This window comes from Arvicanthis niloticus, chromosome 9 (genome assembly GCF_011762505.2).
Source record: "Arvicanthis niloticus isolate mArvNil1 chromosome 9, mArvNil1.pat.X, whole genome shotgun sequence".
In the NCBI taxonomy this organism is placed as follows: Eukaryota; Metazoa; Chordata; class Mammalia; order Rodentia; family Muridae; genus Arvicanthis; species Arvicanthis niloticus.
In genome coordinates, this window is record NC_047666.1 from 40,093,635 (window position 1) to 40,111,055 (window position 17,421).

Sequence of the window (17,421 nt, forward strand, 5' to 3'; positions counted from 1 at the left end):
GTTCTTTAATGTTTTAAATAATACATTGGAATAAAATATGATTGTGTATTTCAAATTCTATCTTTTTCTCAAAATGACACTTGGTTCTTGCTCTTTATTTACTGAATGAACTCAGAAGAATCCCCAAAGCAGGGCAGCAAGACCAGGTCTGACAACCTGAGTTCGATCCCTGACAGGAGTGACTCCACTAGCTCTCCTCTCACCTCCACGTGGGCCTTCCCCTCCTTACAAAAAGAATAAATAAAGTGAGAAAAACCAAAAAAGAATTCCCAAAGCAAAGTTAAGTAAAGTCAAACTGTGGTATCCTAGTGTGATGATTTGTATATGCTTGGCTCAGGGAGTGGCACTGTTGGGAAGTGTGGCCCTGTTGGAGTAGGTGTGTCACTGTGGGTGCAGGCTTAAGACCCTTGTCCTCCAAGCAGCCTGGAAGTTAGACTTCCACTAGCAGCCTTCAGTAGAACTCTCAGCTCCTGCTGTACCATGCCTTCCTGAATGCTGCCATGTTCCTGCCTTGATGATAATGGACTGAACCTCTGAACCTGTTAGCCAGCCCCAATTAAATGTTGTCCTTATAAGAGTTGCTTTGGTCATGGTATCTATTCAAAGCAGTAAAACCCTAAATAAGACACCTAGAAATCCATTCTGCCCACAAGTGAGTAACAGCTGGGAGCCCCTGCACATCTGCTGGAGAGGGTCTGGCTATGGCATCTCAGCTTCCATGCCTGTGACATAACTGAAACAAAGGGCCAAGAATCCCTAACCCTAACTCTTAATTTTCTAGGAAAGGCAACCTCTAGCCTTAGCCCTATTTCAAGCTCTCAGAAAAATGGAATAAAGGCTCTGCTTCTCCTTAGTGATACGGAGACCTGCTCCAGGAAGCAGTGGCTTTTTCTGATAAAGGCTGCTAGACCCCAAACCAAATAGCGCACCACCTACTGCACAGACTTTCTGCCACGTACACAATGGCAGCCAAGCTTAATCATTCCTAACACACTCAGGTGGGAAATGGTCTAGTACAAGCTTCCTTTATCCCACACAGCTGTGCTTATGAGCCTGCTGTGGTAAGCACACCTCATCGAGGAAGTCAGAGTAGCAGAAAACAAAGAGAATAAATACATGAATCAATTTAGAACACTTGAAAATTTCTAGAAACAGAAGGTAAAAAATCATAAAACAGAATATGATCAATTTCATAAAGAAACAAAGTTATTAAGTTTATTAAGATACTAAATTTATCAAGTATTTTGCATAAGTTCTTTGCAAAATGGACAAAACCCAAAAGCTAATATTTTATTTAAGCTTTCTAATAGGCTAACTAATTGAAAATATCTAAACATGGACCAAAAATGTGTTGATTTGGGGCTGGGGATGCCATCTAGGGGTAGAGTATTTGACAGCATGTCTAAGGCCCTGGCTTGATCCCCAGAACTGTAAGAAAAAGAAAGGAGAGGGAGAAAGGAAGAGAGAGGCAGGAAGAGGAGAAAGCTCAACACATTAAAATACAGTTTGTTGACTGGGTATGCTGGTGCACACCTGTAATCTCAGTTCTGAGAGTCTAAAACAAGCATGAATTCAAGACTAGCCTAGGCTACACATTGAGACCCAGTCTCAAAATACAAAATGGTCAAATTCTTTAAATGGTCCCTTATTATCTATATCCTTGAAATAAAAATTATCTCTGAAAATAAGTCTTTAACTTGGAAATAGTAAAGGAACAATGAATGACAGAATTATATAAAATAAGAATCACATAAAGGACTCGGAATCTGGAAAGTGGCCTCTAAAGGTCCTTCCCCAGTACCCCGTGGCCAGCGACACGCTTGGGAGCGCTTGCTCTCATTCCCCCAGCTTCTATTTATTCAAGACGCAGTCAGAGCAGGCAATGGGACAAGTCAGACGGCCACAACCAATCTCATCCCCTTCAGAACACGCTGTGACTGTAATTAATCCTCTATTTATTTAGGGGACTTCACACCCCTTACAAGAAGGCAGCAACTCCCTGCTGGCTTTGGTTAATATAATTATGTTATAACAAGGATTGGGTTTCAATCATAATAGGCAGAAGAAAAGGAAATTGTACTTGAAGTTGTCAGTTTTTTAAAAAGCTTTTTTTTTTTTTTTTTGTGACTCCATTCAGAAACTGCTCTTGACAAAGCTCTCCTTAAACAGAGCGCGTTCTGAGCATGATAACCACACACATGCCACATTAATCAATGTAAGCCTCCTCCGTGAGTAAGATATCACAGCATTCAGGGACAGGGGAAACTCTCCAAGAGGTACAGAATATGGTTACAGAACTCACTTGATCCATCACCACCCATACTCACCTGACCCAGAGTTTTAAGACATAAAAATGAAAAGAACAAAGAGGTGAAAGGAAACACCATTTGCTCCTCCTGTAAATCACAGCTTTAAGGAAAGGCCTGAGGAGGCCAGAGCCACACAGGAAGAGCATAGCAATCAGAGGCAAAGGGAGCCCAGTCAAAGCTCCAGGATGGGCTGGGAACACACGATACTCCTTAGACACAGACAAGGCACCCGCACGCCCGTGCACTGCTGAAAGCTCTTCTCTTTTTACAAGGCTCCTATCAACACTTTCCCCCCTAATCTCCACCATCCTAAGAAAATAGGAAGGCACGAAGTCTTGCTTAAGTTATTTTCACAGTGCTTTATTTTCTTACTGCATCAATACACTGATGCCCACACAAATGTACACACAAATGACCTGAGAGTTATACTTTGAAGTTTCTAAAAAGTCCTCAACCACTCCTCTACAAGGCTGAGATCTTCAATGATTCTGACCTCAGATAAGTAGTATCTCTACAGAATTTCAGTACTTTTCAGAGACATTTAAGCTCCTGGACAATCAAATGTCTAAGGAACTGACTTGGGCTCTACTTCAGACCAAACAACAAAAAAGGTAGACAATAGGTTAAAACTGAAAAAAAACCAAACCTAAACCTTTGGTCAATAGGATGGCCAATGCTGACTTATTACTGACACCACCTCACCAATTAATAGGGAACTCTGGACTACCTTAGCAAGTGTTTTGTGAGTCTAACACTATGTTAACATAAACATCAGCTGAGGGCTGAGACGACTCAAGTGGGCAAGTGCCTGTTGAACAAGCATGGGGACCTGAGTTCAAATGGCCAACAGCCATGTAAAATGACAGGCGCAGCAGGGCCGCATCTGCAACCTCAGCACTGGGGAGTATATGAAGACGGTCAGACAGATCCCCAGTCTGGTTTATTTTTTTAAGACAAGGTCTCGCACCCCCCACACCCAATTGCCTACAGGGCTAAGGACTTCTGGCTAAATTAAGGCCTGCAAAGTGATAGGCAGACACTCTGGGTGGTTGACTTGGTGTGGGAAATTACTTCTCTGATAAATGGTTAAATGTTGAGTGTTACACTGTCTTCTAATGACAAATGTGTAGAAATTTCAAAATGCAGTTGTCATTAATTCAAGCTTGTTAACCCTTGAAATCATCCTGGTAAGATGCCTATTCGGGCAAGTCAGGTTGCTCTTTAGTCTTACTGTTTATTTTTAATTAAACCCACAAACTCATCCTGGATGGAAGTAAGATTGAGCTCCATAAGGAAAGCCAATATCTACTCCCTGGTGTCCATCCAGTGTGCTGTCACAGAGAAGGGAGCTACTCAATGGGCCTTTACTGTATCATCATCAGTAGTTCAGCAGTGAGCACTGGGGAGAGCTGCTCTTCCTCAGACTTCGCTTATAAGCAAAGTGCCAATAAATCATAGGATTACAGATGCTCCTATGATTCAGAACTAGAGTAACACGTTGAGAAGAGACCAGTGCTCCCGGAACTGTGTACTCAGAAAAATTATGTATCAGAATGTTAAGTTCATGAGAAAGTTTTTTTTAGTTCTCTCATACAATACATCCCAGCTGCAGTTTCCCCTCCCCCTACTCGTCCCACTCCCCACTCCCATCCCTCTCCCTCAGATCCATTCCTTCTTAATTTCCCTTCAGAAAAGAACAGGCCTCCCAGAAAAGGGCTTTTTGTTGTTGTTCTTTCTTCATTTGTAATTTTATCCTACTTCAAATAGTCCTATGTGTGTGTGCATACATGTATGTACACACACATGTACACTTACAGGGTTTCTGTATGTGGGTGTATATGCTTATGAAGGTCTGATATCAGGGTCTGTGTATTCCTCAGTCATTCTCCCCCTTATTTCATTGTCCTTTTTAGTTTTCTGACGTGAGGTCTCTCTGTGTAACCTAGCTGTCTGGAGCTTGCTATGTAGACTAAGCTAGCCTCTAACTCACAGAAGCCCATCTGCCTCTGCCTCCAAAGTATAGGCCTTAATTTAGCCAGAAATCCTTGCCACTGTAGGTCCACTATAAACATCAGTGACAGGGAGACCCTGTCTCTCCCCAGCTACAGCTCTGTCTGCATGAGGTGGTACATGTTTCTGGTATATTCTGGGCCCTGGGTAGTATAAATCATGCCACGAGTACCTCTTCAAGCTGCTGTGACCAAGGTTACTGTACAGAACAGAGAATGATCACTAAGGCCAACCCCTTCTTCATCTCCTAGAATTACAAATCAATGGATCTACACCATCTCCACTGAAAGGAAGGGCATGAAAACTCAGGGCTGTGGATGGCTACCTGGCTCCTCTGGGAGCTCCTGTAAAGCAGCAGCCTCAGGGCACACGGCCAGAGCAGGCCAGTGTCTCATTCTGCCAGGCTTGAGTCCCCTAGGTTCAGCCATAGTCTAGCACCTGGGCTCCAGAGGACAATCTGCCATCTAGTAAGAAACTGGTTTCCACTGCCAAAGCCCAAGTGAGTTTCTTCTCCATAACATGACTGAAACCCAGAGAACTAGCAACGCCAGGATCCACTAGAGCAGTGAGAGTCCCTCATATGACCCCAAAACTAAGGAGGATGGTGGCTCAGTCAGCAGGGAAGGAATACTACAAGGATAAACTGACCCAAATATAAGCAGCTTCAGTCCATTCTTGCTGTCCCACGAACCTCGGCTACAGGTAGGTGATGTGTATAGCGTGTTGCTCCCATGTTCTCCTTGTCTCCCTGCACGGTTCTTTTCTCAGCCAGGAATGACTGTTATTATAGTCACATGAGTACCACAGTCCCAGGCAACCAGACAGCATTTTCACATTGCTGCTTAATTCATACCCCTTCTCTGTCCAAGTTCTTCTCGAGACATCTTGCCCAGCTGTGATCCAAATGTTCTTGGCATGTTTTCCTGCGTGTTCCTTAAAGGCTGAGGCAGCATTTCCAAGACTGCTCTCTTCATCGTTCCCAACCTACCCTCTCTAGTATTATTAAATCTTGTCAACAGCACCTTCAGTGGTCAGAACCTGGCTCTCACCCCCCTTCTCCCCATCTCTCTGAGCCTGTACAAGTAGGTACCTGACCTGCCTCCCCAACTCCTGAGCACTGCCTGCCTCCCCCTCACAGCTATCACCCAAGCTCCAGTCACCATTACTTAGCCTGGATCATCACACCCCAGGCAAGTCTTTCAGGTTTGAGCCCCAACCCCACCCCTAAGTTCCTTCAATGAGGTCGGATGGTGCCGCTCAGAGAGGTAATACTTACTTTAGGTTCTTTGCTGTTCCACACTTCCAGGATGACGTGGTCACGGCTTCCATGGGGCCTCCAGCCAAATCTCTCTCTGTCCTATGACCATCCTATGTTCTATCCACAGTTGTGAGATCTTAGGGAGAACATGTACTTTTTCTTATGTCTGATACTTTGCTTTCTTCCTCACCCCATCTGGTTTTCTGACACAGGGTCTCACCACTTAGCCCAGGCTGTCCTCAAGCTCTCCACCCTTCTGCCTCAGTTTGTAAGTACTCATATCATATGCCTATGCCATTCTTTATAACTTCCCCCACCCTGCTGCTAAGAACTGACCACAGAGGAGACATGAGCTCTACCACTGCACTACATTTCCAGTTCTTTGACTAACTGTCATCGATCCTTAAGATCTTAATCAATGTCTTTTGTGTCTTAACCCATTTTCTGTTGCTAGTACAGCATACCTTAGACTGAGTAATCTGAGGTTTATTTTGGCTCCCAGTTCAACAAGTCTAAAAGCACAGCACTACAGCTTATCTTCTAGTGAGAACCATGCACTGGCCTGTGAATGATGGAATATCAGAACAAAATAGGCCTGGGCCAAGGAGAGGGAAGAGATGAAGGAGCTGACCCAAATTATAATAACCTGCTTTATATAGCGCCAATCCATTACTAGGAGAAATAATACTGCCTTACAGAAAGGGTTAATCATGCTACAGCTATTCAGTTCTGCAGGCCCTGTAACTTCTCAATACTGCTAGACAATATGCCAACAGCTATCTTAGCATCTATCCTACCTCAGGGTTCAACAAGGTTGAAGCCTGCAATATTCTATAAGTTATCCAGTATTAATGCTGCACCTCCATATGAGCCAACCCAACACCCCCCTGCTGTAGATATGCCAGGAAAAAGGAAGCCTCTGCCTCCACAGCAACCAGGGTCACACCTCACCCTGCTAAGCACACAGGCCTGGAAGCAGCAGAGCAGGCTAGGTCAGGGAGGTCTTAGGTGTCTCACTATTGTGAGATAGCACAAAAATGATTTAAGTTCACTTACTATCATCAAAGCTGAGGTCGAGGGCTTCTCGCCTTCAAGATACGTGTTTAGAAAAAACTGTTTCCTTCACAGACTCTGGCTTCAGTATCTTTGGGATCGTAAGACTGCTTCTGAGGGAAAAGTACGATAAAATGGAGTGGGAATTTAAATATGCCAAGAGCCGGGCGGTGGTGGTGCACGCCTTTAATCCCAGCACTTGGGAGGCAGAGGCAGGCGGATTTCTGAGTTCCAGGACAGCCTGGTCTACAAAGTTCCAGGACAGCCAGGACTACACAGAGAAACCCTGTCTCGAAAAACACCAAAAAAAAAATAAAATAAAATAAAATAAATAAATAAATAATAAAAAAAATAAAAAATAAAATAAATATGCCGAGTATTAGTTAACTACCAGCTCAATGTAAATAAGTCCAGCATTTCAAGGACACATTTTAAAATTCTTTGTCAGCACAACTACCTTGAAACAAAATGCTATACTATTGCGCTAGAGAGTTAGCTGAAAGGTTTGCTTTACACATGCGGGGACAAAGGTATGATTCCCCAGTATCATAAAAGAAAAAAAGAAAACTCAACAAAATCCTACCATATTAGAAAGAGAACACTATTCAATTAGTTACACATTCATTTATTTATACTGAGGACAGTCTGGATTTCATTTAGATTTAAAAATACCAAAAATTTTATATGCAGAAGAACAAAAATAATATTCATTATTTGTCCCCTAGCCATTTCAAAATGTACTATGAATTACAGTCACAGTTTTAGGCCAGGTGTGTGGAACAAGCCTGCAGTCCCTGCAGTAGGGAAGCTGAAGAAATCCTGTTTCAAACCAGCAAAACCAAACCAAAACCAAACCCAGTGAGTTTACTGTCAATTCTCTTCCTTGGACACACACAACTCCTTTTACAATGAGGAGTGTCTTATTTAAAAAAAAAAAAAAAAAAGACAATAGAAACTACATTATAAAGGGAAGATACATATTGAATACTATTAAGTTACAAATGTGTATGTGCAATGTATTTCCATGGGTTTAAGAATTAATAGGGAGCCCTCAGAAGGCAGAAGCAGGAGGATCTCTGAGTTCCAGGTCAGCCTGGTATACAGAGTGAGTTCCAGGACAGACACGGCTACACAGAGAAACCCTGTCTCAAAAATAAATAAATAAAATAAGAAACAAATAAATAAATAAAATAAAACAAATAAGAAACAGCTGGAGAAAGTATTAAATACTAACTGAATCAAAGGAATCGAAGGAGAGCTTTCCCAAGTCTCAGGGCAGTGTGAACAGAGCCAAACATACTGGTTCACTCTTACCATCCTGTGCTACACAAAGGGTGGAAACTGCCAAGTTCTCAGAGGACAGAACTACTAATAATGGCAGGCCAATTTCAACAAAGATAAGCTATAACTGATAGACAGCTTTTTAAAAATTATATTTTATTTACTGTGAGTGTGTGTGTGTGTGAGTGTGTGGGTACATGCATTTACACAAATGCCATGGTGCACGTGTGGAAGTCAGAAGACAACTTATAGGAGTTGGTTATCTCTTCCACCGTGGTTCCAGTGACCAAACTCAAGGTTGTCTGTTGGGTTTGGCAGCAAATACCTTAACCTATTGAACAATCTCTTGAGCCCTTTTTCACAGCTTTTAAAAGATATATATATAGTTGTTGTTGTTTTGTTTTGTTTTGTTGTTTTTTTGAGACAGGGTTTCTCTGTGTAGCCCTGGCTGTCCTGGAACTCACTCTGTAGACCAGGCTGGCCTCGAACTCAGAAATCCACCTGCCTCTGCCTCCCAAGTGCTGGGATTAAAGGCGTGCACCACCACTGCCCGGCAAGTTCTATATTTTTTTTAAAAAAATTTTTTTTGGTTTATTTTATGTGTATGGGTGTTTTGTCTGAATGCATGTCTGTGTACTCCATGTATGCAATGTTTGTGAAGGCCAGAAGAGGGCACTGGATCCCCTGGACCTAAAGTTATAGATAGTTGTGATCCACCTTGGGGGTGCTGGGAATTGAATACCAGTCCTCTGAAAGAACAACCAATGCTCTTAACTGCTGAGCCGTCTCACCAGCCCCAGAGCTACATTTTTATCAATGAAAAACTTCTCCTTTAACTAACAGGGCCCATTCAGTTCAACTAAAATTTGCTGTGCACATAAGAAACAGTGATAGTCCCAGATTAGTGTTCTTTCACAGGGCCCTTGAAGCTTTTAGAAGAGATGAGGACTTAGATTATTCCACTATGGGGAAGGCATAAGATGCACATAGTGACCTCTCAACCATGTGCATCTACTAACAAAACAGATGGCTCATTAAATCTCTTTCCTCCAGGAAAGGTTCCTAAAGGGAGCACTTTTTTGGGGGGACTTCACTTCTACAGTCCATGAGTGAAGACGACTAGTTGTAACACATGGCAAATCTAGGAAAATACCTGAATCCACAGGGCAGGGTACCATCACAGACCTATTGTTAACATCATTACTGCAAGCAAAATCTCAACAATCCTCATGCTGCCACTCAGGGAATGTATGCTGCAGCAGGCACCATACTGGAAATCCCAGTGCCACGTACACTGAAGGAAACAAGGAGTGCTTTTCTGTTTTCCCCAGAAAAATTAATTTGCAAATTCATAACTCATAATAAGAATCCAAGGCTTCATGCCTCACAAAAAGCAGATAGCATAGAGAAGCAAAACACCCTCATTAGTTAAACCCTACATTGTTGCCATAGCTTCACTGATTCAATATAAGAACGAGAGCATTTCAATAAACTTTTACTTTTGCCAAAGTAAATGTCTGACTAGAAAATGGAATGCTGTTTTTGGGCAAGTCAGAATTTCATACTTGTCTGGTACTTCCAAGAAAATGTTACACAGCTTTTTATTATTACAATCAAAAATATCAATATAGACTAAAGAAAATATAAACTATTGTGTAACATTAAAATGTGGTGGTTCAACTAAAAAAATAAGACAGCAAAAGATGAAGCCAAAAATAGTGAAGAGGCTGCCCTATAGTTAATTTAGAAGTGATTACATTCATAAGTGAAACACAAGAAAGACCATTTAAGCTGTACTTATAAAGCCAAGGTTGAAATTAGAAAGTTTAATAAAAATCAGATGCATTACAAAAAGTAATGAAAAAGGAAGAGGAAAAAGTGGGCTATCAATAATTTTATCATAGTAAAACAACACAGTCTATTTAGGGAAAGAAAAGCTACACTCAAATTGGTGAAGTAGAAGAAGCAAAGTGGTGTAAAAATAGTTGAGTCTCTGCAAGCTCTCTCTTCTTTCCTACTGCTGACTACGCTATCCTTTTAGGAACAAAACCAAAACCATTACCACCGAAACAATTAATTCCTGAGAATCTAAGAATTCAACTGTTTCCTATGACTTAAAACAAGTGTTAAAAAACAATTTAAAGAGATGTCTGGTGACTCCTACAGCAACTTATATTGGACACTTATAGCTGTCTGTGGAATACAATGCAATTTTCTCTGTATTTAATAAGGAATGTCACAACATGGAGAGAAGCACTCACGAAAATGAGATCCTGGCACCAACTTCCATGCTCATTACATGTTTATAAAATCTCTGCTCTCAAGCAACAAATCACCTACATGCAGACTACTGCAACTGAATTTTATTATGAAAACAAGAACCACACAGGAGAGGGCAGCAGGGCATCTGATAAGCTCAATCAGCACGAGGGCCAAAGGAAGTAATGGTCTGCCATTAGGACCTTAGGAGTTAAGGGTTCAATTTTCCATCTGGCAAAATCAAGATTTCCACCACAGATGTGGCCTCCTCATGCTGCAGAGTCAGGTGTTATCTGGAGTGACTCCGAGCATCCTCCAGACAACAGGTTGTCAGGTGGCTTTCACACTGTACTCCAATGTAATTACGTCCTCATGAACAGAAAGAAGAAATAAATTCTGGATCACAGTGCATCCAAAGAGGTATTAAAAGGCAATCAGTGCAGTAACAGAAGCTGTGTGCTTCTTTCCCGTCTAGGTGAGCACTGACATGACACTGTGCCATGGTGTTCTATGCCACTGAGGAATCATTCCAATCAAGAGCTCAGTAAGTCCCAACAAAGGGCCCCTTGCTACTGAAGTGGGTCACTGGCTGTGCCTGATGAGAGGCACACCTACTCAAGCTCTTCCTGACATACAAATGCACCACCTTTAAAGCTACCAGCCAATGACTGTGCTTCTGTGACTGAGTCAACACTAAACATTCTACAAATCATGAAAATTTCACTCAGCAAGTGCTGGAGCCTATTTGTGAGTGTTCAGACTCCTCAATACCTACTTCAATATGCTGCAAGACTGTAACATTTGTATTTTCTTATACTTTGAAACATGAACTCAGTAAGTCTGGGGTCAGCTCTTGTTTGCATTAGATTTAACTCTTGTAACTTTTACACATGTAAATTTCAGTACATATGCATGCACACACAGCCCTGCCATAGTTACAGTTCTAGGTACCCAGTCTTGAGATTTCCTGTCAGTTAGGAGGTAAGCAATTCTGTGCACACCACTAGGGTTTGGATAGAAGGCCTATACACCCTTTTATGAGCATGTGTCACGGTTAAGGGAACAACCACTGGGGAACTGTAGAGCTTTTGGACACAGGCCACTAGGAGTCATAGCCTCACTCCACTTTCTCCTCATCTGATAAGACATGAAGAAACCATGTAGCAAGTTCATACCACATGGACCAAAGCCACCACGCCTTACCTCCATGGTTTACCTTCTAAACCTTCCTAAGGATGTGTGCCTTTAATACATGTGACCCCCAACTGGAAAATTATTTTCACCGCTACTTCATAATGGCAATTTTGCTACTGTTATGAACTGTAATGTAAATATCTGTGTTTTCTGATGGTCTTGGGTGACCTCTGTGAAAGGTCAGAGGGGTCATGACCCACAGGTTGAGAACCACTGCTCTAAACTGTGACCAGAATGACCTGTTCCTCGTTTTAGTTGTCTCTGTCACGGATGAGTCCCGAATAGTGATGTCCCTGCTTAGAATCCAGCCATTTCTAAAGTGTTTAGTAGCTTTGGGTTTCTCTCACACTAAGATTTCCTCCCAGGTAAATGGTGTTTCACTGTTGCAAGCATGTAGACATTACCGAGGGACACACAACTTACTTGGCCTTCTGAATCCATACACAGTAGTCTGAGATGTAGAGATCATTCAAAATATATGCTGGGTCATTTTCCTGAAAGATTTTGTGAACATCCAGGAGACACTTTAAAACTGCACTTTTACCTGAAGGGAAATTTGAAAACATCCAGTCAACCTTAAGAAGAAAAATATCCAATTTCTTAGTTAAGAAATTAAAATCTTGAGAGGTAATATATTTAAAACAGTCCAGAGTTCTAATAATGTCTTAGGAACATTGAAAACTAATGACTAGCCCCTTACTCTTTATTTTAAAGACAGCCCTAAGTTACCCAGGCTGTCTTCTGCACTTAGGATCCACCTGCCTTCCTGCTGAGTGGCTGGGATTACAGGCCTGCACTGTCACCTGGCTAGAAAGCATGTTTTGAAAGAGAAAACTTGTGCTGTTTCAGAGATGGTCCCCAAAACCTACAATACAATGTACATGTCTTAGCGGGGAACACCTTTAAATAGTCTGAAATCTACACACAGCATGATGGTCACCCAGCTTCTTTCCCTGCAACTCCTTTCAAACCTTCTACTCCCAAACCTGTATTCTTTTGCCTTGGAAATGCCTCTTCTTCCTGCCCTCTCTCCATAGCTGACAGAGTCCTAAATATTCACCAAAATAGAGAAATCAAGAAAGAATCAGCTGTATCTAGTGTGACATTCTTTGTTCCTTTGGCAGTTGGAACTGTTCTAACAATTCTTCCTGGCTCAGTTCACCTTTGGTTTTTGGGGGGCAGTGCTTTGGTTTCACCACAGGTATGTGCTTTATTATATTTCCTCTTTTCTTGAACCTCTGCCTTTGACATTACCTACTTTATATTTATAATAAAACATAAATTTTATATTATAATATAAATTTATATATTTTATATTTATATTATATATTTATAATATAAAATATAGCAGGTAGTGGAGGTGTTTACCCCATTACTTGGCACAGTTACCCTGGCCACTTGTATACAATCGAAGTCCTGCCTTGACTTGCCATTTTGCAGTCCTCAGCCTGCATAAAGCAACACTGCTGACTTACTGGCTTGCTCAGCCCACTTTCTTATATAATGCAGGACCACCCACCGTGGGCCGGGACTTCCCCCATCCATCACTGATCAAGAAAATGCACCCACAGACTTACCTATAGGCCAATCTGATAGAGGCAATTTCTGAATTGCCATTCCATCTTCCTAGGTAACTTCAGCATGTATCAAATTGACAAAAAAACAAACCAAAAAAACCAAAAAAAACCCAAAAAAACCCAAAAGCCCCCCAAAAAACCTACCCAGCACCCTAGGTAACTGGTTGACTGACTATAAAGAGTTTCAAGTAACAATCACAGGTCTTTGCCAGAAAAAACGCTTCTCTTGCAACTTGACTTTACTTCTCTACAGTGTGACAGCCTCAAGGACTCCTTCCCAAGGTCTCATACCTTCTTAATATAACCAGATGAACAGAAAATGCAGAATTTAGGCTGGTAGGGAAAGTACGGCCCATTCACTGACTCAATAGGGAGAGCCCAATGTGTGCCCAGCACTGGTCTACGTGGAGGAGCAGTTACTCATTCTTCACACCACCTCTTTTTTCAAATGTCTACCAGAAACATGTTATATGTTCAATGAAAACCTGGACATAATCTACCATAGAGCCCTTAAATACTGACAGAAGAATGCTCAAAAATTTGATTTATATGTATTTAAGCAACTGAGAAACAATATTCAGATGAGGTTTTCAACAAGCATGCTTTTCACATGCAAAACAGCTTGAGAAAAGGGGATTTATAAGCTCTCTTTAAAAGCTATGCTTCCACAAGCCTTACCAAAACTATTTTCATGGAATTCTATGTCAGAGCATGGTAAAAGACACCCAGATAATCTAAAAGAAGCACATTAAACTCACCCCTCCTCCAACCCTCCATTGTCATCTGATGCCATGTTTAGTCTCTCAAGCTAGCAGCCAGCTTCCCCATGGTGAGCCCTGCATCACAGCTAGGGTAGATAGCTGGGGTCTTTAACATCTCTTTTGTACCAAATGTTCCTTCTGTCCTGTACTCAGCTACTTACTCAGTAGCTATCCACAAAGGAAAAGACTAGCTCTCTTCTAGGCTGTCACATGGCCGGTGACCAGAAGCTTACAGGGACTCACAGTCTATACCTCCTGTGGGGCTTTACCCAGTTGTGTTCTCATCATACATCCTATGAGCATAAAAAAGCTGTTCAGGCCTAAAGCTAAGACAATTATTTTGGCTCAAAGGCACTGCATGAAAGTGACCATTTTTCAAGCAGTTCACTGCCTGCTCCAGAGTATTAAAAAAACAAAGGTACTTTGCACAGTAACCACGGTAACTATTTTCACCGAAGGAAGGAGCTAGCTTCTGTCCCCTAGGATGTCAAATGGCCCCAACTTCAGAGACTCACTAAAACTGATTGGCTGGATAAGCTAACCCTATTCACGAGAGATCCTGAATCTAGGGTCTCCTACTCACCCATGAAGGTACTGGTAAGTAGTGTCCCAGGACTACAAATGACAAGAGCCATGAATGGTTTGCTTCAGGAATGACTGTCTAATGATGGCACACAGAAACAAAATGACAACATAAAGAAAATGTGTAAGACAACAATAAGTAGGTGGCCAGTAAACACGATATAACATGTTCTTTGGCTTTCCTTCCTGTGAGTAGTGGCCAGGATGGGCAATAATCTCTCACTGACAGACAGACCAGCTTATGGCTGAGCCCTTAAGAAATTGCTCCCATCCATAGAAGGATCAGAGTAGGAGATGTTTTTTGCTGGCTAAATGCCAAAAAAGGAAAAATAATGTAAGCTACACAAGAGAAGCCAAAAAAAAAAAAAAAAAAAAAAAAAAAAAAAAAAAAAAAAAAAGAAGACTTTAAGGTACTGACAGAAAAGCTGCCTCATTGTTATTTATAAAATACATCAGAACAAAAGCCAACAGTAATTATCATCTTTAACATAATTTAGCAGACAACTAGGTAAATTTCTTAGTGTTTGATAAGACAATATTGTCAAAAGAGCTATCTTAGCAACTATTTTAACATTAATTTTCATAGTTAATTTGAGCCTAAAAGAGAAGATAGAAATACTGCATCAAATCAATAAAAATTAAGAGAACCAAAATGTGGCAATTTTCTTCACTATCAAGCCCTTCTAAGATGTAGAATAAAGTCACATCCCTACCAAGAAAATGCTTCTCACTCTGGGTAAGTCTTATATAACCTCAAATTCCACTTAAGGTCTTCACTTCTGCATTGTGAGAAGCAGCACATACTTAAAACAATGATTTACTGTTAGCCAGAGTAAGGCCAGTTAAAGATCTATCCTTTGCTATCCGGGGAGCAAGAGCACACTGAGTTACTGCCTGAAGTGCACAAGGCTCAATCGAGAGTCTAATTTATCATCCAAGTATCAGTTCAGACATTCCTTCCTCTGGGAACAAAGTCCTAACTCTCCTTCAGTTCCATTTCAGGTACCTTTACAATGCCCAGCACATCTCTCTATTATGTCAATCAGAGCCAACACCAACATCACACCACTAACCCTACAAGTTAGGCACTTCCTTTTTTGTTCCACAAGAAATGAATGATTTGGCTAGGATTTGAAAATAAATGCATCTGACTCTCAGCCACTATGCCATAAACACGACATCTGCATTTATCACCAAGTGGTGAACTCCTAGGCAGGAAAGGGCGAGTTTTCATCTTTCATTCTCTGGATTTTGATCAATGTCCAGAAAACGATATGTTAGTGTTCAATAAAGGCTGCACTCTGGAGGAGAGAGAAGCTAACTAACATTTACATCTTTGCTCAAACTGCTTGGTTAACATGTACAAGTGGACTTACTTCAAGCTTACTGTATTATATATAGTATTATTATATATAGTATTATATACTATATTATATACAGTGTATAGGCACTGTCCTCACACCGGTCATTCTAGCACAGGAGGATTACCCTGGCAACAGTGAGCCAATCTGGGATACAGAAAAAAGCCTTGTCTCAAACCAACAAAAACAAACAAATAATTAAAAGGCCATAAGCAGTTGCTAGGGAGAGGGGACTCAAGGGCCAGTCGAGCTACCTGCCAGTTGTTGGGGACGCTATAGAGACACAGCTTTGTGAGTCAGCACTTAAGGCAAGGTGGGCTTCTTGGAGATGGAGCTGCCATTTGAGTCACCACATTCCTGTGAGTGAACCTTCATCTACATGCCTGTAAGTAACCCTAATAAACTCACTGGTTTACTAAGTTAGCCGTGGAGGGAGCCATTCCTTTGTTTTGGTCTGTCCCTCAGTGCCCTATCTAGGGTGAATAGAAATTGTTCATGTCTCCCCAGAAAGAATCATACAATGCTCCTGACACCCAAACAGGGCCAACAGAACTGAGGATGAGGACAGGAGACGTGGCTGTTTATTCCCTGCCCCGGTGCCACAGACACAGAGAAACATGAATGTGCTAGTTAGAATGAGAATGTCCCCCACCCACGCAGGCTCATATATTTGAATACTTGGTCCTTAGTTGATAGAATTAGGGAAGAATTAGGAGGTATGGCCTTGTGGGAGGAGGGTGTCACTGGTAGGGGTGAGGGAGGCTTCAACCTCATCCCAACCCAGTTAGCACAGCTTGCTGTTTGTGGATCAGGTTGTAAGCTTTCAAGTACGGCTCCAGCTCCATGCCTGCTTGCCTCATAGTCCTAGCATGATGGTAACAGACTCTAATACTCTGGAACTGTGAGCCCCAAAGTGAAATGTTTGATAAGTTGCCTTGGTCATGGTGTTTTATCATAGCAATAGAAAAATAACCAAGACACCAAAGGAATATAATTACTCATCTCTCCCTGAGACAGAGGTAATGCAAGCACTAGCAGGACCCATGGACTGGTATGGGCACCATCACAAAACCTTGGTTATCACTAGCTGAGATCTCCATAAATTTCATTAAGACAATAAAAGGCAGGCAGTAAGAAAAAGTTCTGTGTAAGAGGAGCAGTACTTGATGACAGGACACTTCATAGGACTGTTCACAGCCGAGTTAAGAAAGAAGCTGAAAGGCTGGAGAGATGGCTCAGTGGTTAAGAGCACATACTGTTCTTCAGAAGACTCAGGGTCCCAGCACCCACACTAGGGGACTCATATTCACCTTTAACTCTTCCCTGGGGGGTGGGGTTGGGGTTGGGGTGGGGGTGGGGGTGGGGATCCGAAGCCTCTGGCCTCTATGAGCACCTGTACTCATATGTATAAATCTAAATAGACGCACATATTAAAATATATCAGAAAAGAAAAGTGAAGTGAGGAAGGAAAGAGGGAAAGGGGGAGTGACTCAGAAGGACCTCATTCTGGTGGTGTTGCTGAGCCCCAAGGTGGAACACAATCCTTATGACAGGAAAAGTTCTGGCAGACCTGCATGACTCTGGCATGTAAACCAGGTATGTAAAGTGCAAAAGCAATCAAGGGGGGATGGCAGGGGGAGTCAAAGTAGACAAAGGAGTCTGTGCAGGTTGCTAGTGACAAACGTGGCAAGATTTGTTGAGCAGAGTTCCTAAGGAGAAAGCCTATCAGAGCGGCAAAGGCTGTGCTAGTGAACTTCTGACACCTTTAAAGCCTCA

General features: G+C 41.9%; 1 protein-coding gene across 1 annotated transcript in view; it reads right to left on the minus strand.

Moving 5' to 3' along the window:
- Shq1 (SHQ1, H/ACA ribonucleoprotein assembly factor) overlaps nt 1-17,421 on the minus strand; it is a 95,291-nt gene that overhangs the window by 30,938 nt on the left and 46,932 nt on the right. Inside the window, exon 10 of the mRNA XM_034511298.2 lies at nt 11,788-11,908. Coding sequence (XP_034367189.1) covers nt 11,788-11,908 — 121 coding nt within the window. The remainder of the gene's footprint in view (nt 1-11,787; nt 11,909-17,421) is intronic.